At 36.0% G+C, this 26,199-nt stretch overlaps 2 protein-coding genes across 8 annotated transcripts in view; one reads left to right on the top strand and one right to left on the bottom strand.

Moving 5' to 3' along the window:
• Positions 1-2,514: 2,514 nt before the first annotated feature.
• Positions 2,515-5,222, top strand: LOC108980191 (isoflavone reductase homolog). Its single transcript, XM_018951047.2, has 4 exons — positions 2,515-3,085; positions 3,556-3,796; positions 4,437-4,640; positions 4,825-5,222. The coding sequence occupies exons 1-4, from the start codon at positions 2,750-2,752 to the stop codon at positions 4,989-4,991; spliced, it is 948 nt and encodes a 315-aa protein (XP_018806592.1). The 5' UTR covers positions 2,515-2,749; the 3' UTR covers positions 4,992-5,222.
• LOC108980189 (DNA (cytosine-5)-methyltransferase CMT2-like) overlaps positions 3,092-26,199 on the bottom strand; it is a 47,764-nt gene continuing 24,656 nt past the window's right edge. For 2 of the 7 annotated variants that reach the window (XM_018951041.2, XM_035686294.1), the window contains 16 exons: positions 23,623-23,828; positions 23,452-23,517; positions 23,130-23,357; positions 16,533-16,591; positions 16,363-16,429; positions 15,935-16,264; positions 14,426-14,494; positions 14,253-14,339; positions 14,087-14,174; positions 11,039-11,157; positions 10,860-10,961; positions 9,568-9,611; positions 9,409-9,478; positions 9,228-9,331; positions 6,506-6,668; positions 3,092-3,198 (listed from right to left, as the gene is read on the bottom strand). In XM_018951041.2, the coding sequence (XP_018806586.1) occupies positions 3,145-3,198; positions 6,506-6,668; positions 9,228-9,331; positions 9,409-9,478; positions 9,568-9,611; positions 10,860-10,961; positions 11,039-11,157; positions 14,087-14,174; positions 14,253-14,339; positions 14,426-14,494; positions 15,935-16,264; positions 16,363-16,429; positions 16,533-16,591; positions 23,130-23,357; positions 23,452-23,517; positions 23,623-23,828 (1,856 nt within the window). In that variant the 3' untranslated portion in view covers positions 3,092-3,144. Of the gene's footprint in view, positions 3,199-5,269; positions 5,413-5,933; positions 6,669-8,000; positions 8,072-9,227; positions 9,332-9,408; positions 9,479-9,567; positions 9,612-10,859; positions 10,962-11,038; positions 11,158-14,086; positions 14,175-14,252; positions 14,340-14,425; positions 14,495-15,934; positions 16,265-16,362; positions 16,430-16,532; positions 16,592-23,129; positions 23,358-23,451; positions 23,518-23,622; positions 23,829-26,199 lie in introns of those variants that run through there. The other 5 variants (XR_004798535.1, XM_035686293.1, XM_018951042.2 and 2 more) reach the window with 5 other exon arrangements.

Raw genomic sequence — 26,199 nt, 5'->3', positions numbered from 1 at the left:
TTATTAATTATTTGAAAAGCTTAAATCAATAATAAATAATAAATTTGTTTATTTAAATGATATTTCTAAATAAAATATATAAAAATAAAAAAGAAAGCTTGTTGATCATTTCTTATATTTTATAATTCTACCGATCATATATTAATTAATAATTAAATTATTGTTGAAACAATCATATTTTCAATGGGTTAATAACTACAAATTTGTGATTAAACTCACCTTATAAAATCCCATATAAATGTTTTAATTACGAACCAATTAAATATCTACAACAATGAGTTTCATGGGAAAGACTCTTCTTCTACTTGGAATTGATTTCATCTAAAACTAATAATAAAAAAGAAGACATATATTAGCTTCATCTAATTTCAGGCCACTGAATTACATCAATATAATATATATATATATATATATATATATATATATATATGTACCTTCATTAACGGTGTGGATCATCTTCTATATATATAGCAAGAATGTAGGTGCACCTCTATATAGTAGGTGTGGACCATACTATATATATATATATATATATATATATACCTACTGAAAAAGTCATTTTAATTGAAACAAGTCTACTGAAAATTAACGGCGGGAGAACATCTCATTTTCAGCAATAGAGACGTCATACCCACTGAAATTGAAACAAGTGCAATGAATACCAACAATTTCAACAACAATTTCAAAAACGTCCATGTAATGATCATCTAGAGCAACGTCACATCTGTCCATAATCAAGTTCAAAAATCATATTAATTTATATTTATTTAATTTTACAACTTCACAATAAAATCATTTTTTTTAAAATTAATTAAACACGTCCAACAAAAAGAAGGCATAAAATACTCTAAAACATTAATATTTTATTGAATAATTATATACAAATTTTGTAATATATATATATATATAGTAGGTTTATCATTTTAATTTGTATTCATTAATTAGCTTGTAGTATTGCACTTGATCAAATTAAAGAGGTACGGAATTTAATTAATTTGTAGTGTTTTTTGTAGAATAATTACTAGCATCATATTAATTTTTAAAAATTAATATCGTTAAGGTAATTTTAATTAAGTTTGAAGATGAGAAAGTATCATAATTTCCAGAAAAGTAAGTAGTCTTAGGCGTAGTTTATTTTCACAATTCTTTATAACTCATTTCATCTGATCATTATAATTTTTTTTAAAATTTTATATAAAATAAAATAAACAATTCAAAATTTTAAAATATATTTTAATAATATTTTATTTAATTTTTAATTTTAATCTCAATTTATTTTATCTTTTATATATATATATATATGAAAACATAGAAGAATTAATTATTAAGAAAAAATCTATTAATTATCTCAATTTTCATCATTTTCTCATCATCTTATGATGTGATATTAAATGATAAGTTTATACATAAAATATAATAAATAATTTCTAATTATTTAATATTATATTATAAAAAAATAATAAAAAGTAAAAAGATAAGCAGCATTACTCCATTATTAATGGCTTGTTTGTCGGTGGATCGACATCTTGATTGGTAATGCTGACGGCCATTTTATCCCACCGCCCCACATCTTAAAAAGGGTCTTTGGTGGGAACTGTACACGTGACTTTTTATCATAACCTTCTAGATATCTCGGACTTCAAATGTTTATTTATTTATTTATTATAAAAAATTAAAGTGTACGTCTTATAAAATATCACTCCATTTTGAAGAATTAATTAATAGACATGCAATTACAATTCATTCTAAAATATTTATTAATTACTGTCTATTATATATATGATATTTTATTTTATTAAAATATTAGAAGAACCGCTTTATCCATTTAATTATAATTTCTAATTATCTCAAATGACCAGTACGTACTTCAAATTCAATTAAATAAGAAACATAAAAACATTCTTTTATCCAAATTAACCTCATAACAACTCCAACATGCATGCCAACTTCTATACAAGACAACATGCATGCATGGAACCAGCTAGCATACATTCATGATCGATATTGTGTACATGTGTGTAGGCCAATATATATATATATATATTATATAAATACGGCTATTTAGTAAAAACTATATATATGGTGCAATTTTTTTTTTATAAAAGTGAAACTATAATTAAAAAAATATTTTTTTATGAATTTTATTTATTGCAAAATGCCTACATGCATGCAAAAACTTCAAATAAAAAAATTTGTATATACACAATTGATCGGTCATTTATTCGTGTTATACGAATTGATTGCGGGTTGATCCGCAATTGATCCATTTATTACTCGTATATTATTGAGTCAATTTATTTTAACTCAAATCCATTTACATCAAATCCAAACATCTCAAAGGAAGCAAGCACTTGCACCCATTTCCAAATCGTGCAATATTTTTCTTACCAACTATTCTCAAAGGAAAGAAATTTGATTCTTCAAAACTATACATACATACACATATATATATATATATATATAGAGAGAGAGAGAGAGAGAGAGAGAGAGAGAGAGGAAAACAAAGGAAGATTGAAAATGGTCGACAGAGACAGGCAGCTAGCACCAACTATTTCGTAACTCTTACTGAAAAAAATAAAAAAAGGGATCGAACACAAACCCATCATGTGTGCATATGTATTTCGATCCCTATTTATATAAGACCTTTAATTGTCACATAGAACCAATATTGAGTACAGATCATCACCAAACGTCGGTCGTACGTGCGTCCACAGCATAATTCCAATATCTGCTTCAGCTAGTCCTGGAAATGGCAACAAAAAGCACTAAGGTTCTTGTTGTGGGAGGTACTGGATATTTGGGAAGGAGGATCGTGACGGCAAGTTTAGCCCATGGCTACAACACCTTTGTTCTTCAGCGGCCAGAGTTGGGTCTTGACGCCGACAAGGTACAATTGCTACTTTCTTTCAAGAAGCAAGGAGCCGTCCTCGTCGAAGGCTCCTTTTCCGATCACCGGAGCCTTGTTGATGCCGTCAAACAAGTTGACGTCGTCATTTGCACCATCTCTGGAGTGCATTTTCGGTCTCACAACCTTTTGCTGCAGCTCAAGCTTGTTGAGGCCATCAAGGAAGCAGGAAACGTAAAGGTACGGCCTCTATTCTTTTTTCTTTTATTTCTTTCTTTCTTTGAAAATGAAAGGAAAAGCTAGCTTGAATATCTGCTGCTGCAGTACTGCATCGTTTTCCTTACAGTGGGTGGCTGGCAAGATCATGAAAACAAATCATTTATTTTTTCAGATCAACTTATAATTACAGTAGATCATATGCATTTATTTATTTTTACTTTCAAATTCTAATCAATAGGAATGTTATTAATTTTCATCTAAAATCATGATATCTGGGAATTCATTTCCATATATACTAATTAACCTCATGCATATGATGATCCATAACAACCTAAAAACTCCACACATGAAGCTAGCAATGAACATATAATTGATAATATATCTCTATCGATTATATATATATATATATATATGTATGTATGGAGCTAGCTGCTAATATTGACATGATGATTAATTCACACAAAATTAATTAATTAATTAATCTGAATTAGCGGTTCTTGCCATCGGAGTTTGGAATGGATCCTGCACGGATGGGGCATGCACTTGAACCAGGAAGAGTGACATTTGATGAAAAAATGAGAGTGAGAAATGCAATAGAGGCTGCTAAAATCCCCTACACTTATGTTGCTGGTGCCTGCTTTGCCGGTTACTTTGTTGGAAACCTTTCTCAAATGGTTACACTCTTTCCTCCTAAAGAAAAGGTGCTTATATATGGAGATGGCAACACTAAAGGTACTAATTCTATATATTAAATTAAGTCTCTATCTTCAAACAAATGATTTTTTTTTTATTCGTCTATATATAATTAAGTTGCATGCATACATGCTTCTCGATCGTGATAATCCAATGAGAATTATCTGTTTATTTAGTGAAATAAAGATCGATTGATCTCAGAAAATGCATGCAGAACTAAAGCGATCATATTAATCTTACTTATATAGGATAATAGGGGTTTTTACCTGAATGTTTTTCAATGATTAAAAGCAAATTGATATGATGTATGTCTCAGTACTTGTGATTATTCACACACACGCGAGTGTGCTTGTGCTCGCGCTCGCACACACACATATAGAAATGCTATATGCAGTCGTAGAGTGCGCAACTGTCGTTCAGTCGCTTTGAAAAGAGTGGTCAGATCCACTATTTTTTTTTTTTTCATGTGAGTCCCGTATTTATTCATTTTTTTTTCAAAAGGATTGTGCGACACTTACACACTTACAACTGCAACTACCATATATATATATATATATATATATATAAGGTTTATATATATTATTATATATTGCAATATCTCTCAATTAATAGAAATAATTTCTTTCAGTTTCCATTTACATTGATAAAGCTGGTTTGAATATATATTTGCTACATGTAGTGGTTTATATGGATGAAGATGACATCGCAACCTACACAATCAAGACAATAGATGATCCTCGAACCCTGAACAAAACCCTTTATCTTCGGCCACCTGAGAACATTCTCTCCCAAAGAGAACTGGTTGAAAAGTGGGAGAACCTTTGTGGAAAGAAACTCGAAAAGACTAGCATTTCAGCAGACGACTTCCTAGCCTCCATGAAAGGTACGTACTACTCTCAAATTAACTTAATTAATTGCTTGCCTGAGTTATGATCTGCTCAATCGATCCTCACGTACGCTTTTTACATGTCTGCAAGCACATGCATGAATGCAGCTACGATAATTAACTATCATTCTTCTTCTTCTTCTTCTTTTTTGAAACATTTTCTTGACCTGTGCGCGTGCAGGAATGGACTTCGCTAGCCAGGTAGGAGTTGGGCATTTCTATCACATTTACTATGAAGGTTGTTTGACAAACTTTGAAATAGAGGAAGAGGCCGGAGAAGAAGCTTCAAAGCTCTATCCAGATGTGAAGTACATCCGCGTGGATGAGATTCTAAAGCTCTATCTATAAGTACCATTAAATATTACAACTATATATATGCAAGGTTGATACGTATACGTTCGTAGTCTGAGAACTACATGCAGTAATTCATTGTGTTGAACGGTGACAATATTGAAAAAAGAGTACTATAATCAAGGAAGCTGTACTGATCAAACATTAATGATAATATTGCAAGGAATTAATCATGTCTGTAAATCTAAGTTCAATTATAGTAAAAATGACAAATCACATGTTGGTTAAGTGGATGTGTGTAGTGTAAGTTGTAGCATTTCTCAACAGTTTTTCTTTTGTTGTTTAGAAGGATAAGACCCATTGTTGTAAATGTCAAATAGGAAGTAGTCCAAAACCACCGACACCTTCAGAATGTTGCTTGAAGCAAGATTTATCACCATTTTACCCTCATCCCATTCTGCTAACTTGATAATGCCCCCTAAACAAAAATGATAGACATACATACAACTCTTTTTACAACTTTTTATATAATTATGTTTTAAATGAGAGACATTTTTTGTAAAGTTACTAATAAAAGTAACATCAGTTTATCTTAATATATATTTGTATAAAAGGTTGTAAAATAGATTATACATGTATCATTACTCACATTTCCTTATTTACAATGTTGTAAAATATATATATCATTAGACAAACATATAGTGATATGATCAATCAAATTCAGGGTGATAAATAAATACTTTTTTTTATTGGCACAAGGCGTCCAAGAACAAAGTTCTGACTAATCCCGAAGGTGCACAGACCCTTGGAAAAGAGTTCAAGGGGAAGTGGCTTCATCCAATAGCCCTTAAATATTGTTTGCACCCAAAAGGATTCGAACCTTAGACTTGGAGGGAACATACCACTAAGGCCAAAGCCTTTACCACTTGAGTCAACCCGTAAGGGTTAAGGTGATAAATAAATATAGAAAAACCAACTGGGAAATAAATAAATTAGATTTGTTTTCTCATGATTAGAAAAGGAAAGAAGGTAAGAAAAAATAGTCAAACTGGAAACTTGGTGTCATGGCCTCTGGAGGAAATTTACCTGGAGTTTATTACTCTAAATTGACTAGTTTTCTCAAGGAGTGGAGTCTACATATCATGGTTTTTCATGGCTATAGGCTTTCTAAGAAATATTTCATCCCACATTAATATTTCTCTGGCTGCAACAAAGCAAATTCTAGATCTGAATTGGCGAATTCCAAGAGCCCTGTAATTTTGATATTTTAGAGCTTCTAAATTTGTTTTGATTTTGTTCTATGATTGTACTCGGTTATCATTTATATGTATTTTCTCAGCATTTTATGTATGCCTGTTATGCATTATCTACAGCAACAAAATTCTCATTCATCATAAACATCATAGGGAGATTCATGATGGGGCTGTGCTTTGAAAATTAATAATATATTGAGCATTGCATTAGTTTACATTATAGCAGTATCAAGAATTAATGAACGCAATATAGTATAGAAAATGCCGAAAATAAGAAGATGAATGGAAGAGGGTAAAGAATGAATACTAGGGACTCACACGAGACAGGGATTTCGCCAATTGAATATAATTAGACTGAGTAAACTTGGGGGGGAGAGTCATGAGTGGTTCATCCCTGCTGAGCTTCCGAAATGCCAATCCCAGGGCATATCCTAAGGCTCGTGCAACTGGAATGGCAACTGCATTTCCAACTTGACAGTACCTGTACAAAGTACAAAGAATATTGTAATGACATAGGGTTTACTACATGACACATTACAGCAACTGTATTTCTCAGACATCTTTCGCTGAAGAAATAACACACTATAACAGCTGTATTTCTCTAAGATCCCTTTCCTGGAAGAAAAATCTAAGCTGGTCTACTTTACAAGCAACCTGAATGAAAAATACTATGCACATAAAAAAAAAAAAAAAAAAGAAGAATGAAAAATAAAAACAAACTTTTTGGCTATGTTGAAGGTCTGTAATTTGATTATGCTAAATTCTTGGATGTAATACGGGGCCCAACTTTCAGCCTTGAATCCTCTATTAAATTCCTACATGTCAAGTAATGTGAAGCCAACACAGTGATCAGTCACATAGAACACTTCATACTATTTGCCTATCTTCATTTGACCGTGAGTAATGTTTGTTTTTCTTCTTACATTAATTTTTGGAGCAGCCTGGGGTACAAGTCATCCTCAATTTTAAGTGGTGGTTAAGATTTATATATGTTAAACTGTCTTTTAGTAACTCAAAGATTTGTTTTATTTCCTTTTTTATGGGTCTTAAAGAAACTTCAGAATTAAGATTTATATCCTATAAAGGCTTTTTGAATCTCATTTGATTGTTGACTTTTCTTTATTCACTGAATTTACAATTGAGTTCTTTTTTTAGTACAGGGAAACTTTCTTCCTTTTTTTCTTCATTGTAGTGTTCAAGAATTCAAGAGAGGTATGATCTCCTTTTTTTTCAACACTTCTGCCACACCATTTAGTACCAAAACCCTTGTTTGATGGCAAAGCCATCCAATGGTGCCAATCACCCTAGAGACGATGCTGCAAGAGAGAAACTCCTCTAAGACTAAATTCATGAACTCCCAACATGAGATGCCAAAAATTTTTCATGCAAAAACTTTTCCACATGAGGCACAACAACTTTTGTTTGAAACGCCACAAACTTTACACCATATTCAGGCAACTCTCACTTGGCTTATGCTTGTCTAGATGCAAATCAAGACAGAGAGAATTCGCAATGTCAATGGGGCTCACATTCAACCTCTTAGTGATCGTGTTCAAATGCCTCGAAAGAATCCTAGCAACGGTGGCGATCGCTGTGATTTTTGGGCTATTTGGATGGACTCTGACTTTTGCAAGAAAATTGGTTCTTTGCATTTATGAAGATTCCACACGAAGAAAAAGGTGGAGGTGGGTGCATAGAAGTTGGAAAACTGGTATTTCGTGGGAGAAAATGCAGATCTCAAGGACATGAGAAGGAAAGGTACGGGTAAGATAATGGAAAAACATGAAGCATCTGTAGATTACCGGATTCCTACCTCTGGATTATGAGCAGCTTCCTTTTCATATGAACCAAAACTATACACAGGGAGAGGATTCTGAAACTGTCCTAAAGAGTCAGAAACAGTCAAGGATGAAAAAGTAATATAGGTGACATAAGAAATTCATTACCATGAGAACTAATTTGCGGTAATTAATGATGGATGTAAGTAATATGAAAGCGAACCTAAACAAAATTCAAGAAGACGATAATAAGATAACTTTAATGAAAAGGGAAAAGAGATTACGAGTGACTCACTGTTGACACCAACTCCTAACAAGAATAAAGAGGAAGCTAATAGGCTGCCTTTAGAACTAAAGCACAGCACTCAATACAATTACACAAGGAAAATTCCTAAGAGAAAGGCATGGAGATGTACAGGGTAAGGGTGACTATTCCAGTGGCGATGACATATGACATATTCGGCACGAATTCATGGTGTGGGAATTCATTTGACAAGATTTTTGGACTTCTAGATTAAGAAAAAGACCCTGGTAATGTGCAGCCAACTCAAGAAAAGAGTTTCTCTTCAAGCATGGGAGACCGGCTACAAGTTACCCCTCAATTCCAAATTGTGCTTTGGTTTTTCTTTTTCTTTTTGCTTTATTATTAGTTTTTTGGTTTTTCCATTAACAATAAGACTTCTATACTTATCAGTCTTTTAGTAACTCTAAAATTTATTTTATTTCCTTTTTAGGATCTCTTAATAGCCTTACAATTAAGATTTTTTGCCTAAAGAGACTTTTTATTGACACTTATTTCCTCATTGAGTTAGCAATCGAGTTTATTGTTGAGCTGTTTTAATGACGAGATTTTCTTCTATTTTCTATTTCATTGTGTATTAAGAATTCAAAAGAAACTTATTCTTCTTTTTTCTATCTCTAGATTGGGGCTAAATTGTTTACTAGAGCATGTGCCAAACCTTGTAATAGGTATGGCAAGGGTGTTGATCAGAAACAACCCTTACAAACAGTAATAAATATTCAAATGGGATGTTATATTATTGATGTTGTCAATATATTGTCTAAGTATAAAAAAATATATATATTGTCTAATTGTAAAGCCACATGATCTCCTTTCCAAGAGTGATAATCTTTATATAATTTCACAAGACAAGAACATAGGAAACGTTTTTCATAAATGCTTACATATGACAAGCACGTTCATTTTTTTTCTTTTTTTCTTTTGAGAGGATACGGGAACCCTAAAATATTCATAGCCATACCTCTCTTTGATGGTACCACATAATCTATAGTAATCAGGAAAACCTTGCAACCTTGCATACTCCCGTATAGTAAGCACTCGGTCTTGCTCTGGATGTAATGCTGCCTACAAAAGTTAAATAGCTAACAACAAAATCCAGAACATGTAATTCCATTCCAAAATGGACTAGAGGAAGGTTGGACCTGATTGTGGCAACTTGGAGATGTTACGACAGTGGGCACTGTCTCATCCCACCATAACCTCGCAAACGGCCTACATGTATGTCACACTATCAAACTAATGAATGTTACAATGGAACAATAGCATATTCCTTTTATGTCTACAGGGGGAAAAAACCCAACCTTCTGGACTTTCCTTGCTCAAAGGTAAATGCATAATCTGGTACCTGAAAGCAATTAAAACAGTATTTTAATTAGCAGAGTTAAAGCCACAGTATTCAGCACCCTCTATGTTTGGATAGCTGCTCATAACAGCTCCCAACTCTCTAGCTTGCTAGATTTCAAAGAATTTTGCTCTTTTATTTTATTTTGTTGCTAGTTGGGCGCATCTTCTTGCGTACGTCATGTGTGCTAGGGTCACGCGCCCCTATGCGCTCTTAATGAAATTGCATTATTTAAAAGTAAGTAGATAGAAGCCCTTTCAGCCCATTATTTAAAAGTAAGTAGGTATAATCACATGTATACTTCCTGTGTACTTGGGCTATACCTATTTCTATATCAAAAAAAAATCTTATTACTTACAAAAAAAAAATTACGATGGTCAATCCAAAACAATAAATTGGGTAGCATGTTCCATGATTAATGGCACACCAAAATCCTCTTGATTTAACGAATGCCTGATGACTTGATATCAAATTCAATATTCAACGGCTCATTAAGAAATAGCTCATAAGAAAGGTCAACTTCTAGGAACATGAAATGCCAAATCGAAAATTTCAATGACAGACAAAACAAATGCTAACATACATGCAGCATAGAGTGAGTATTACAAACCACACAGAGAATAAGCCTTATTTTTTTGTAAACGACCGATAAATATTCAGCAAATGCCAATCTGGAAAGCAATTAATGGCAATAAAAGAAGACAAACAAAAATGGGGTTTCCAACTACTAAATGTTTGAGGATTTGATGAAGGACAAAAAGTCACAGTAAAATTTCAAAAAGCAAAACAAAACAAGACAGATCTTGATAAGAAAGAAAGAAAAGCGTAACTATGATTGAGAAATTCGGATAGACCACCCACCCCAAGAAAAAGAAAAGAAAAGAAAATCGAAAACTATAATGAGTTCAAAACAACCACTCCCAGTACAATGTCAAAACTTTACAGGGTTGGTTCAAACAGCCTAGGAATGAGGTGGGAAAGGCAATTTCTTTCCAATGTTCCCAAATTAACCAATGCAAAGAAGTTTACTTTCCCAAGGCAGAGGAATGTAAAGAGTTATCAAATCTCAAATGTTAATTCACTCCAATATTTCAATTTTGGCTGGGGAGACAAATTTTTCAGTAGAATTTGTTGAGGACAAGGACTTGGAATTAGAGAAACGTGAGAAGATAACTCTTCCTCCCTGTCAACAATCTATAATAAACAGCATAAAGTTACCTAACACGGATTCAACAGAAAACATATACTTACCAATGACTTTCCAGATGGCAGCAGCTTTTGTTCTGTTCTATCCCGCCGAGCCACATTGTCAGCTCCTACAACTACACCAGGAAGATCTCGGAAATTTGCTCCCTAGAAGTTCTCGTAAGTTAGAAGTAGTAGATAGGGTCAAAGGTTAGATATCAAAGCAAAGTTCAGATGTGACAGACTTTTCTTTTTGGAATTTGGCAAACTCGTAAATAATCATCTTCACTCAATGCGTATGGCCGGTGGTCGTAAAGTGAATGTTTTGTTTCTAAAGAGTCATTTAGTGCGGAGCCAGTCATTTCTGTAGAATAAAAATAAGATAAAAAAAAAAATAGACATAAAATAGGTCAGCTTGGTTTCAGTATCAAGTAAGCAATTTATGAGTAATACCAAATATAGGCACAGAGGCACTCTAGACGCAAATGATAAAAGAGATACAAAATAAAGCATGTATAATTAGGACATTATCTATGCCAATGCCTATTAGTCTTCTAAAGGGAAATACCAGTTTGACTATGACTAAACAATATGAAAATGGTGAAATGAAAGCAAAAATTCTGAACATATCTAATTAAGTGGCAAAATAGACATAACAAATGTCAACACTTTCCCAATCCCAAAATTACTTCGATAAGGCATGTTACCTTAGCCTTTGCAAAGTTATCTGTGAGGATGGATGAATTACAATTTTCCTAAAATTCCAACTTTATACAAAAGGTTGAGTTTAATTATTTAGCCAACATTCTAACACTCCCACATGCAGGCTCATAGTCTCCCTCAAGGGATAAGTCATACACTGAGAATTCTAATCTTTAGACAAGAGGTACAAAGTGAAAGTGAAGATAGAGTTTAAACTTAAAACCACCTATCATAATAAATTACCATTTTCCCCAACACCTTCTATCAGGGGTGATTTAAAAAATATATATACCCTGACAAAAAATGGCCAAATATCAAATCTTTTAGATTCTAACACAAATGAGGGTACCGACCTAATTCAATTAGGAAATCACTCAGAATCAATTGATGAAAAGAAACACGATATGCCTCAATCACAGATTTTCAAATGGATAGATCACTGAAAACATTCTACGAAGTGCTGTGAACTGGACTATACAAGTACAAAAAGAAATCTCATAAAAAAATATATTTGTACATTCACAAGTGCTGATTATACTGGTTTGTAATAGAAGTTCAGTGATGCATAAGATATTCCGTATGAAGTACTCACGAGGCCAGGTTTCATCATTTCTTTCATCTTCAAACAATCTGTAAAAACTTATGTTTGGGCTGTACTTCCCATGTCAAATGTTCTTATTCCTATTGATTTGCCTGAAGTATGTCACACATGCACAGAAAGCACTGGTATGCATAAATATTTGCTTTCATAAGACAGTCTACAACCAAATGGATCAAGTAACTTGGATTTTCAATCTAGAACCAAATCTATGAAATCTAAAACTTTCAAGATCTAAAGCATCTAGTTGACCTTATCCAGATATGCCTCAACCATTCAAAGCAGAAGAACTGGAAAAAGTAACAATGAGATTAGCTACATATAGCTAAAGTCAGTGATTACAGCATTTAGATATGAAAATGGCCTTTATGGTTACATTATTTTTATGGCCTTTTTTTTTTTCTATTTTAATGCATGAGCGAGGATTGAACCAAATACTATATCAATCCCATTCAACCCAGTTAGATTCTTATTAAATGAGGGGAGCATCCCCCCAAGACCAATGTCCTTACCAGTTGAGCCAACCGTGCTGTACTTTATCTGAGGTTCTCTTTCTGATTCACACAACCTGTGCGTTTGAACCTTTTTTGCAATAGAGCTTTTTTGTGTAATTTACACAATCAGTGCATCCGGATTTGTATGTATTGTGTTTGGTACCACCCATAGAAAATCTCAAGTTTGTGAGTCTTTTTAAGTACAACAAAACTTCCAAAATTGAATTATTATGAGAGTTTCTTTGGACACCAATACTGCCAACCAAAGTACTAACAGTGATAGAAATAGAGGATTAGATTTAGGAGTTTTTGTGTGTATGTGAAAGAGAGAGAGAGAGAGTCCAATCTGTGTTTATCTTTATAGTATTTTAGATTTCATTTTCAATGTTATTTCTTATTTCTGTTATTTTATCATTTTATTTACTATTATTATCATTTTTTCTTTATTATAACTAGAAAGTACATGAGGAGAATGCGAGATCCAAAAATGTGTTTTACATTAGCTAAATAAAACAGAAAACCTAACAGAAGGGGTGTTTCTTAAATAAATTTTACCTCAGAGTCTCAGTCTTACTCTAAAAACATAGGATCTCTACTACACCAACCGAAAATTTAAGTGCCGTACATCATGCTTTTCCTTTCTAAAATTGTTAGTACAAATCACCAATATCAAAGAATGCTTTTAAGATGTATAAGGGGCATATGATCAGAGTATATGGAAGGTATTAGTTCCATCTAAAGTTACTTTCTTTACTTGGACAGCTGCACATGGGAAGATTTTGACAGTTGATAATCTAAGAAAGCGAGGTATGATGGTATGGAGTGGTGCTACATGTGTAAAAGGAGTGAGGAATCAATAGATCACTTGCTGTTACATTGCGAGATGGCTGGGGAGTTATGGGCTGGCATCCTTAGTAGAGCTATGCCTAAGAGTGTGGTGGATCTATTAGCATGCTGGAAAAGGTCTCACAGTAGCGTCCAATTGGCAGCCGTGTGGCGGATGATTCCTTTGTGCTTAATGTGGTGTTTATGGTCGGAAAGGAATGATATGTGCTTTAACAACAAGGAGCGTGCAGCGGGGAAAATCTGGAATTTTTTTGTACTCTCTTTTCCAGTGGTTTTCTGCTATTGTATTGAAGGGAAGGAATGTTCACGAGTTTTTATCTTCTTTCTAGCCTACTAGAATGTAATTAGGTGTCTCACTTTGTATACTTCTTGTGTACTTGGGCATTGCCTAGTTTCATTCTCTTCAATAAAGATTATTACTTATAAAAACAAAAAAAAAAAGTTTACGACCAAACTAGAAACATGGCACCAAAAATATGAAGGAGAAAGAAACAATTGCCATCTAACTGGAAAGCAACAAAGTCAAGTTAGCGCCTAGATCATTGCAAGTAGTCATATCAAAATGCCAATGCCAATTAGTGTAGAACAGGAAATTCATAATTATGAGTTCAAAATTAGCAGCATATGTTACATTTAAAGGATGATGCCATTACCATATCGAGTTGATCTGATATATCTTTGAAAATCAGTTTCTGGAGGTTTTTCACGTGACATTTCTTCACGAATTTCAAAGTTTGTGACCTATAATAGAAATTAGTTCAATATCCAGTTGAATTAATAAAATCAGAAAAATGACGAAATTAAATATGATGTCAGTACAGCTGGAAGATCAGAGATGGCATCACGAAGAACAAGCGCCTCTTCTAGTTCACGAGGTTGATCTTCTTCATAAGCAACAGTATTGCGCTGTACAGGAAGGGCAAAAATAAATCACAAAAATTAAAATAGTGGAATGAAAGTTTCAATATTCTAATGGACTTAATGTTCAATACCTCAAACTCGGGCGGAGGCCAATATCTAACAATAACATCATGTGTTGGAAGCGGAAATTGGGGAAGTTTCTGCATGCAGAAAATATAGAAGGAGAAGAAGAATCAATTGCTTAGTTGTTCACCTCATGGAGATGAAGTCCTTTGCACTATCACATAAATGTTTCAATGATTTTACTCTAAGTTTACATAGAACTGTGGACGACTTTATTTCTTCAACATATAACCTTTCCTCTTTGTTTTCGTTGGGGGGGGGGGATGGGGGTGGAACTGCTAGATTGTAGTATCACTTATAATATATGGATGAGTGCAGTCAAATGAATCCCCTCCCTCTTATTATTGACCAACCTAACGCATGCATGCGGAAAGGGTGGTTAAGCATCACAAAGGAAAAGTTTAGGGAAGAGTTGTGTGAACAACCGATTGCATAGTGAAGAGCTCGCAGTCCAAACAGTAATAGCCATATAGGTAGCAGTAATAAAAATAATTCTCAATGGTCAAATGGCAATTGAGCTAAAAAGGAAATACGGAGAGAGGGAAGCACCAAAACCTCATCGCTTGAACCACCCCAGTGGTCACCTCCAGGGCAGAGGGAGGAGCTCCTTCCTTCCAAGCCCATTTCCAAATACTGGCATGTTCCTCCCCACTTCCTGCTTTGTTCTTCCATAGGTATTTTCATTCTAGCTTTTTCAGGGTCGTATTGAAGGCCAGATCTGGGACTCCTTGATATCATCCGCCTTCCGCATGTTGGCCATGGCCCTCCCCTTGACCATCCTTCTTCCAACCCCACCCTCTCCACTCTACAATGTTCAACATGTGAGCCACAAGCATCGGTCTCTCTCCACCCCAAAACCAGCCCCACACCCTCATTGTCTCGCTCAAGCATGCCCACCTCCATATGAGTAGCATAGCGTATGGTGGTTTTACTTGTCTTTTTTCTTATCTGTTCTTGTGGGCACTTGGACACTCGACCAACTGTTGCCTCCGGGACGTCACTCTTCCTCCACTTTCCAAGAGTATGTTGGTGCTCTCTTTTGCAGGGAAGTGGCTTTTGTCCACTTATCTCTAATTGAGGATGCAATGGCCGTGGGATTGGAGATCTTCAACCCCTGCCCTAACAGTCAAACTTAGTAGCACCTTCTTGTTGTGGGATCCACTCGTGATAGATATGTCAAAGCAATCTGACCAATGGATTGCTCCAATAACAACCTTCACGACACCAACTATGAACCTAGCCAATTGTTTGGTACCATTTCCCAAATTGTTTTTATTTTTTGCGTTGAATCTACTGTTTTGGTTATTTATTGGGCCCCCACTGCACTTCTAATCTATATCTCTTTCCTTTATTAATATATTTTGCCCATAAAAAATTATCATTACAACAATTAAGTACGACAGCAATAGCCATAATAACAATAATACTTGAAAGAACAACAACATTAATGGTAATAATTTAACTTCATAAATTTTTATTATTGCAAAGCAGAAGAAACTTAAATAAATAGAATTCACCTCACTAGGATGAGCACCCCATAAAAAAACACGCAAGCGAAATTGTGGAAGACCATAACAACCAGCAGCGATAGTTCCCAGCCTTGCTTGGTAATTCATATGTACCAAACGACTTAATGCATATCTTCCAAGGGAGGCCTTGTCAAATCTCAAAATGTCAACAACATTTTCCATCAACACAAACTTGGGCTTTAAAAATGTGACGATATCCATGAAGACTACTATTTGACGATTTCTGTCATCAGATAATGGAGAATCAATATTTCTATAGCGGTTATAACCACTTATGCCTTGGCAAGGAGGACCTCCACAAATGACATCAACATCACCCTGGAATATATTACAACTTTAGGATTCATTACAAAGATGAAAAGGGCAATATTCTTATGGTACTTTTCTATCTCGTACAGTTAGTAGAAACTACTTACTGGGAGTGGCAAGATCTTTGATTTCAATCCATTTTGTACAAAATCCTGTATCCTTTCCTGGCAATTACTGAAAAATACATTTGAATAAGTACAGAGTACCACATCAAGCCGTAAATGATAATAATAATAATGAAGATGATGATGATATCTTTGAACACAGCCACTAATACCTTAACCCTTCAATTGGCTCCCATGTATCCTCACTTGTGCTATAACCCTTCCAATGCACCTAATGAAACAGCTAAGAGTAGAAAATCATCTTCACCAAACTACAATATCAGACAAGAGTCAAGGAATATAAATACAATTCACAAAAGCTGAAAAAAAAGAGCTTAAGGAGCAAGGGAAAGAACATGATCAATGACTTCCTACCTCCATTGTGTAGATGATGACCAAAACTTCACCATGATTTCAAATTTCCCATATTAACAGAAAAGAAAAAGATAAAGAAATGTGAACCATTTTTGAAAACCCATCAATCCTAAAGCTTAACCTATCAAGAAGTACATTTCTGATAGTGTAGCACTCATGATAGATGAAATAATCAATTGGCATTACTGGAACAAATTAATATAGTAGCACTCATGTAGTGAAGGACTGCAACAACCCGATCCAATGTTATTTTGGGGATTTAATAATGAACATTTTGAACATTTGTTGTCAGAACCTCATTCGTGGAGGCCTTCAGTAGACGGACTAGCCTTTGAGGTCATCGATCAAAATAGTATGGCTTGGGTGGAGAGACCATTCGAAGAGGAAGAGGTACATCAAGTAATTAAGAAGATGAATAAAGACAAAGCTCCAGGCCCAGATGGTTTCACTATGGCTTTTTTTCAGAAATGTTGGGAGGTGGTGCGTGAGGATGTAATGCTGGTTTTCCAGGAATTCTTCACTTTTAGTAGATTTGAGAAAAGCTTAAATGCCACATTCATTGCATTAGTCCCTAAAAAGGCAGGTGCAAGAGAGGTACAAGATTTCAGACCGATTAGTCTCGTGGGCAGCGTGTATAAGATACTAGCCAAAGTGCTGGCCAATAGGATGAGCATGGTCATGGAGAAGATTATCTCCAAGTCCCAAAATGCCTTTGTGAGAGGGAGGCAAATTTTGGACTCGGTTCTTATAGCTAATGAATGTTTGGATAGTAGGATCAAGTCGGGAACTCCAGGTATTTTATGCAAACTTGATATGGAGAAGGCCTATGATCATGTTAATTGGGATTTTCTGATATATATGCTGAGTAGATGCGGGTTCGGGGAAAAATGGAGGAAGTGGATGAAGTATTGTGTGTCAACGGCTCGTTTCTCGGTTTTGGTTAATGGTGATCCAGTGGGCTTTTTTAATAGCTCACGGGGTCTAAGACAAGGTGACCCACTATCACCCCTTTTATTTGTCTTAGTAATGGAGGCTCTAAGTCGCATGGTAATAGCGGCAGTAGAAGGGGGATTCTTTTCAGGGTTCTCGGTGGGAGATATTCATGGCTCAACCATTATTTCTCACCTTTTGTTTGCAGATGACACTTTGTTATTTTGTGAGGCAAATGCAGGACATATCAAATCTTTGAAGGCCATTTTACTTTGTTTTGAAGCGGTATCTGGTTTGAAGATTAATTTGGCCAAGACGGAGATGGTTGCCGTTGGCAATGTTAGCAATATTAGAGGGTTGGCGAATATTTTGGGTTGTGGGGTTTCCTTATTGCCGTTGAAGTACCTTGGACTCCCATTGGGGGCTTCTTTCAAAGCTAAAAGTATTTGGGAGGTGGTGCTGGAAAAATTTGAGCGTAGGTTGGCCGGGTGGAAGAGGCTGTATCTTTCTAAAGGGGGGAAAATCACACTCATCAAGAGTACCTTATCCAATCTCCCCACATATTACTTATCTTTATTTCCCCTACCCGCTAGTATTGCTTCTAGAATAGAGAAGATCCAACGTGATTTTTTGTGGAGTGGGCTAGGAGAGGAGTTTAAGTTTCACTTAGTAGGATGGGATCAGGTATGCTCTCCTTTGAGAGATGGTGGATTGGGGGTTCGAAATGTGAGGGCGTTCAATAAGGCACTATTAGGTAAATGGTTGTGGCGTTACAACCATGAGAGGGGAACTTTATGGAAAGGGGTGGTTGATATGAAGTATGGTAGGGAAAGGGGGGGTTGGTGCTCTAAAGAAGGGAGGGGGACGTATGGTGTGGGGCTATGGAAGTATATACGAAAAGGTTGGTGCTCCTTTGTTAGTAATACTCGGCTACGTTTGGGAGATGGTAGTAGGATTAATTTCTGGCAAGATGTGTGGTTGAGAGACACGGCCTTGAAGGATGCTTATCCTATGATTTTTAGAATTGCACGGGAAAAGGAAGCTATGGTGGCAGATTTGCGGGTTATTAATCAAGGTTCACAGGAGTGGAACATCAGCCTTACTCGAGATGCACATGACTGGGAAGTGACGGTGCTGATGGAATTTCTGAATTTGCTGTACAACATCCCTGTTGCTGTCACAATGGAAGATATGATGGAATGGCGACATTCTAGAAAAGGGAAATTCTCAGTATGCTCTTTTTATGACTCTATTACTATGCATCAAAGGCACAATTTTCCTTGGAAGAATATATGGAGGACTAAAGCACCTACAAAGGCTGCATTTTTTGTCTGGACGGCAGCTCTAGGGAAGATCTTGACCATTGAGAATCTTAGAAGACGCGGCCTTATTATTACGAACTGGTGTTGTTTGTGCAGAAATAGTGGTGAATCGGTGGACCATTTACTACTACATTGTGAGTTTGCCCAAGATATTTGGACTTATTTTCTTAGTAGAATGGGTATAGCATGGGTGATGCCGGGTAGGGTGGTTGATTTGTTAGCAAGCTGGAGAGGGATCACAGGGACACTACAGATTGCAGCCGTGTGGAAGATGGTTCCTATATGTATTTTCTGGTGTATTTGGAATGAAAGAAACGAGAGACTCTTTGAGGACCATGAACGTTCCTTGGAAGAGTTTAGGAATTTTTTCTGGAAGACTTTGTTTTTGTGGGCCATTGCTATTGATTGGAATGGTCGCAGCTTCCATGATTTCCTTGTAACTGTTCCTAGTGCTTAAATAGGTGTAATCACATGTATACTTCTAGTGTACTTGGGCTATGCCTACTTTTATTAATGAAATAACTTATTACTTATCAAAAAAAAATTTTAATGGTCCTAAATTATGTCTAATGGACCATTATGGAATAGCCCATGAGCTATTAATTTATTCAGGTTGGTTAAGGATTTTAATTAGCCCCATCGGCCCAAAAGTTTATTTTAAAGCCCATTAAGATTTATGTTGTGTTTGGCTAGTAAGGTGATCTCAGATATTCTGTGAATAATAGTGTAAAAGTAATGATATAATATTGAATAGTAGTAAAAAGTAGGTAAAAAATAATAATAAAGTAATGAATAGTAGTAGAGTATCTACTGCCCAAACTAGCCCTTAGTGGATGGTGTTAAAAGGCTAATATTTTTGGGAAGCCCACTTTGAGGTTTATTGGATTGTTTTGAATAGGCCACGAGCCCAAAATTTATTATGGTGGATTAATGGCTTATACTGAGCAAATAATGGAGTTAAAGGCCATATATTTATGGACCAAGTGAATCATTATTTACTTGATCTTAGACTCAATAATTTATTTATAAACCCATAAAAAGGGACCTAGCCCATGTGTGGGAAAAACCCAACCCAAGACCATAAACCCGTGAAAAGGCCCAAGCGCATTTACTCAACATCTAGACCCGTGTATAAAACTTTGCACGTACAATCATTATCTCCGCCTCCTTCATCACAAATCTAAGGTTTTCATTTTCATAGCAGCCCCAAGTCGCATGGTCCCCCCATGGGCAGACAATGTAGTTAGTGTATCCGCACTCTCTCCTCCATGCCAACCCAAACCGCAGGCCACTGCATATATTATGTACCTCCGTCGCATGTTGTCCAACAACAAGGATTTCCTGCTCAGAGTCTTTCTCTGCCACAAACAACTGAATGGAAGCTGCCAGACCCTCCCTCAAGTTCTCGTCAGCCACAACACCGTCATTCACCATCCCCAGCAACCACATCCACATCCACTTCCCACAAACGGCCAACCAGCCTCCACATCACCCCGCGTGCTCTGTTTTACAATTCCGAAAATAGTGCAAGTTTCGTGCTCCTCAGCCCAGATCCACCCCACCACCGTCCATAGCCCATGAACCACACGACAACACGACAGCACCTCCCTCCCACCTAGACCACCAAGAGCCACCCACTGCCGGAAGCAACCACCCTAGCATTGCCCAAGCAAGTTAGTCCAAACCGAGAGCAACCCACGTTCAGCTGCTATCTGCACGCACCTAAAACAGAGCAAGCCGCACGCACTTTCATCAATAAAAGGACTCCACCACCAACTGCTGGTGACAACCCCCCAAACACCAAGAACCGCCAGCCTTTCATCACGCAGCACAACTCGCCTCAAGCACGGTCACAACCAACTACAAGCTTCTGGAGGCGTAAAAAGTCGCAACCCAACACCGGCAACCCATCCAAAAGGCAACTGTGTGCTGTCCATGCTCATTCACCAGAAACCACGCCCAAGTTCAGTTGCCTAGCCAACAACTGAGAGCCACGACAACCATCGTTAGCCAATTGCACTGTAAGTCCCCAACATTTTCTCCCCACGTATCTCTCTACGTACCTCTCATGCACGCATACACATTGTACGTGTTACTGGAAAAAAAATTAAAAAAAATAAAAAAATAATGTCATGTGTCATGCTATTTTAAGTGGGTCACTGGCTAGGTTCTCAGGTCCTAATGCTGTTTGCGGGTGAACCATGGTAGTTAACCGTAAATCGATGAAGTTGGGTTTACGGTTAACCAAAATTTTAATGACAAAGTCGTGAAAAAGTTATTTTAGGGTTCATTATTTCATGTGATGAATTGGACAATAAAAATAAAGAGAAAATAGACGTTTGGATGTGGAAATATATTTAGGGTTTAATCGTGTGAATATTTGGGGAGTGACAATATTTAGGGTTAAGAAAATTTTAGGTTTTAGGAAATATAGGTTATTTTAGTATTTCAGGCCTTAATTACAAAGTATGTGTTTAATTAGAAAAAGTTACGTGCCTATTTTTATAGGTGATCGATTACGTGCCAGAAATATTGGATTAGCGCTACGAGTTAAGTAGCATGATCATATCCTTCCATGTATATACGGCAAACGACATGACCTTTATAAAAAGTCTTATGTATGTATGCCCTTCATTGGAAGCCCCTTTTTACGTACCAAGTTATGATGTGATGAAAGTGAATTCAATGTCATGTTAAGATATGTTTTATATGCATCATGATATGTTTTCATTTATAATTACGATAAGCTATGTCATTATGTGTTCAACATGCATCATGGTAAGTACGATAAAAGACAAGTTATGAAAGAAGATTTAAGAATAGCCATAAGAGATGCAGGGTACCAATGCAATTGTGGGTGAATGTACAAGCCACGAACCTAAGCATAGTCCAACATAGTATGTTATGATACGATTAGCGGTTCCCCTTGCGGCCACAAGATGTAAAACCAGTGCACAACCTTGCACACGGGGGTTAAGGTGTGCTAGCCATTGAAGAAATGAAGAGACAAGTTTAATGAGTTATGCTTAGTCCTTATTACATGTTTATGTTAGTATAGGTCTGTAATTGGCAGTTGTTGCCCATTCTTGAATTGATAATACTTGTTTACTTATAAAAAAAAATGTTTATGTTAGTATAGGTATATGTAAGTACACACGTCTTTCAAGAAAACCCTATGTTTATTATGTTTACAGTATGATGTACTACTTATTGAGTATTCGACTCATTTTTTTGTATGTTTTTATGTTTTAACCACGACAAGTGAAATATTTATGAAGATGGAGCTACAGGATGGTACTTGGATCAAGGAGGTGAGGCAGAGGCCTAGATCATGTATAAAGCTTTTAAGTTATGATTTTTATAGTACGAAGTTTGAGAAATTTTAATGAGTGCTTCTACGTACTCTCTTTTAAATTTTAATGAAGTATGTTTTATTTTCAATTTTGAATCTTTTATACCTGGTGCTTGGTGCTTCTTTAAGAAAAGAGAATTTTTAAAGTCAAGATTAGTAGCACACCGATCCCTCTATTTTCTAAAAAATAATGTTGTTCTTAACCCTGGGGGAAGCGGGGTGCTACAAGGACATTTGGAAAAAATCAGGCGATCAGTACTTTATGAGAGAATAATTAAATGGCATTAGAGTATCAATTAGCCCCACCGAGCTCAAACGGACATATGTGAAGGGCAAGGTTCAAGAGGCTCTACATATATTTATCTTAAGTGTCAAACAGGATAACCCGCTAGATGAGCATTCAGAACCCATATCTCTTTCTTTTGCAATAAATCTGCTCCTATAGTGATATAAAGTGATGGATTTTCTTTTGATATTTATTCTTCCTGTTTCTGGATGTAAGTTGTGATATTAACTTCATATGCAAGTCCAATACAACATACTGAATTGTTTCTAAAAGTCATCAATCTGGTAGGTGCAAATAGAGAGCGATTATGTGATATCAACAATCATACTGTTAGCTTATATAATCATTAGAGCTTAAGAACAACGACAGCAAAACTTAAATTATATTTAGAACTGAGCTCACATGCACTGGTGATAATGAAGATCTTTTAATTACCAAGACAAAAAAAATGTCAATTACTGTCTCCATATGCTATTTTCTCAGAAAAAGAGATGACATGCTTTACCTTAAAATTCAGTCCACGCTTGCCTGTCTTATTGGGATCACCGTAACATATATCAACAAGTCTAGAAACTTCATATTCACCGGTGGGAATTCCATTGCAGCTGTCTGCTCCTGAGGTCATTACTCTTGAAGGATGGGTTCTTCCTGCACCATTGAGTCTATAATGTCCGCATAGCTTTTCCCATTCCATCAAGAGCTCTAGAAAATCCGCAGCAGTTTCATTCCTAACCTATGAAATGAAGCATGATACTATTATAATACCTCCAAAAGATTTAATCATACTGCAACTGATCATAATTTAGTGATTGATAAGGCATACTCACGAGTGTCTCTGGATGATTTAATTTCAAGCTTTCACATGCAGACCCATCACTATCAAGGGCCCACCTCTGAAGTAAATGGAAGAAAGTAAGACAGAAGTCATTGAACATAATATACAGCAGCTAATTGGTGCGAGACACGGAAAATAAAGATGACAAATCTATAGCAAGTACCATTGCAAGATTAACACCGGTAAGCTTGGCACCAAGACACATTCCAGTAGACATTCCACCACAACCAGAAAAAAGGTCTAACAGTGCTAATTTGGCTTCATAGGTTTCACTATTGGGAACATTCTGTGAAAAGGTTGGGGTGGCCCTCGTATCTACAGGCTTAATGCCATCTGGTGATGATACATCATGACTTCTAACTGAATTATCTGAAGCAAATTAAAAATTTGACGAAGTTAAAATATTTGATCTTTAGTCTCAAGTAAAAAGGTTAGTTCCCAAATAATGCTTATAATTTCCGAACTTGGAAGTTGAGGAATAGGTATGATCATAAGTAACTTGACATTTTAGGGAATGCAAAATGGCTCAATATATCCAAACGGATTAGATTTACTATCTCTAACAATCTTTTTAAGTGAAAGAAGGATTGTAAAGATAATTAAGAAAAAAAGTATAATGTTAGTCGTTATGGCTCTTACAAAGAACATACATAATATAACAAGGGACATAACAGATTTCTTTTTGACTGAATAATTCCTCCTATCCCTTCTCATTCATTAAATAGTCAAAATAGATTACACCCAATTAGCCATTCGAAAACTGACTTCCTATCCTATAGGGATTCAAATCTTGGATAAGATCTGTTTCCCATACTTATCTACGTAATCTAAATATTCAACTTACAAATCATATAAATCCTATACAGCTGTACAAATATATCTATACCAGAAATACATAGATAACATAGGAATTAATTCAAATAAATATAATCCACTAATATCTCCCCTCAAATTGATGCCGGTGTATCTACTAGCATCAATTTGCTAACTAGGAATTGATGCCGCTGTCTTGTCATCGCTTTTGTGAATATATCAGCTACTTGAAGATCCGTAGAGATATGAGAAAGAATAATAGACATAGCCTCATAGGCTTGACGAATATAGTGACAATCAACTTCAATATGTTTGATACGCTCGTGAAATACTGGATTGGCAGCAATTTGAATGGCACTAGTGTTGTCACCATGAAGAGGAGTTGGTTGATCTTGCGAAAAACCAATCTCTTGAAGAATGCCCCGCAACCACATCACCTCAGAGCACGCTGCTGACATAGCTCTATATTCAGCTTCAGTAGAGGATTTAGAAACACACTCTTGCTTCTTGCATTTCCAGGAGATGAGTGAATCTCCAAGAAAAATACACCACCCAGTTGTAGACGGCCTAGAATCTGGGCAACCAGCCCAATCGGCATCACTGTAAGCCATAAGTTGTAGAGAAGTGCCAGCAGGAAAAAAAAACCCACAGTTAGGGGTTCCAATCGAGTATCTGATAATACGACGAACAACCACTAAATGCAAGTGCCTAGGAGTGTCCATAAATTTACTGACAATATGGACAGCATATGAGATATCCGAACGTGTGATAGTGAGATAGATTAGACTCCCAACAAGCTTCCTATATGATGTAGGATCATAAAGTAAATCACCCTCATCCTTCCGATACTTCACATTGACTTCCATAGGAGTATCAACTGAAGTAGTCTCCCCCAACCCAGCCAACTGAACAAGGTCCTGGGTGTATTTATGTTGATTAATAAATAACCCATGTGGCTAATTGTGAACTTCCAGCCCCAAGAAATAAGTCAATAATCCCAAATATTTCATACGAAAGACCGTATGAAGATGCATCTGAACCTTTTGAATAAATTCAATATCAGATCCAGTAATAATGATATCATCCACATAGACCAACAGAAAAACAAAGCCAAAATCACTCTTATGAAGGAACAAAGAAGCATCATACGCACTTTGAGTGAATTGAAACTCAAGTAAGGTATTGCGGAACTTCTCAAACCAAGCTCTGGGAGCTTGTTTTAGACCATACAATGACCTTTTCAGCTTACAAACATCATTAGCTGAGGAAAGGGGCATACCAGAAGGAAGTTTCATGTAAATATTCTCTTTTAAATCACCATGAAGAAAAGCATTCTTCACATCCATTTGATGCAATTGCCAAGACTGAGAAGCGGCAATAGCGAGAAGGAGACGAATAGTCGTCATCTTAGCAACAGGAGCAAACGTCTCGTCATAATCAATCCCATATTTTTGTCTATTTCCCAAACCTACCAAACGAGTTTTATATCTCTCAAGGGACCCATCTGATCTAAGCTTCATAGAATACACCCACTTACTACCAATAGGTGTCACAGAAGAAGGACAAGACACAATATCCCAAGTGTCATTGACCGCTAATGCGTCCAGTTCTACTTGCATGGCATCCCTCCAACACTCATGTTCCATAGCCTGCTTATAAGAGAAGGGAATAGCAATAGAAGAAAGTGTAGCTGACATAAAAGAATGAGATGAAAAACCATACCGATCCGGGGGTTTGGAGACTCTAGAAGTATGCCGACGTGGTGGTGGATCATAAGATGTGTCAAGGGATTGATCAGGAGGCACGGGCAGATGCTCAAGAGGGGCAGAAAAAGCGGTCAAATCTTCTGGATGAGATGGTTTACGCCTGGTGTAAACACAACCAAGTTTAAACCGAGCGGAAACTGGTGTAGAAGTTGTATCTTCAT

Source organism: Juglans regia, chromosome 2, assembly GCF_001411555.2.
Source record: "Juglans regia cultivar Chandler chromosome 2, Walnut 2.0, whole genome shotgun sequence".
NCBI lineage: Eukaryota > Viridiplantae > Streptophyta > Magnoliopsida > Fagales > Juglandaceae > Juglans > Juglans regia.
The sequence above is the reverse complement of the archived record's forward strand: the minus strand, read 5'-3'. Positions and strand labels throughout refer to the sequence as shown.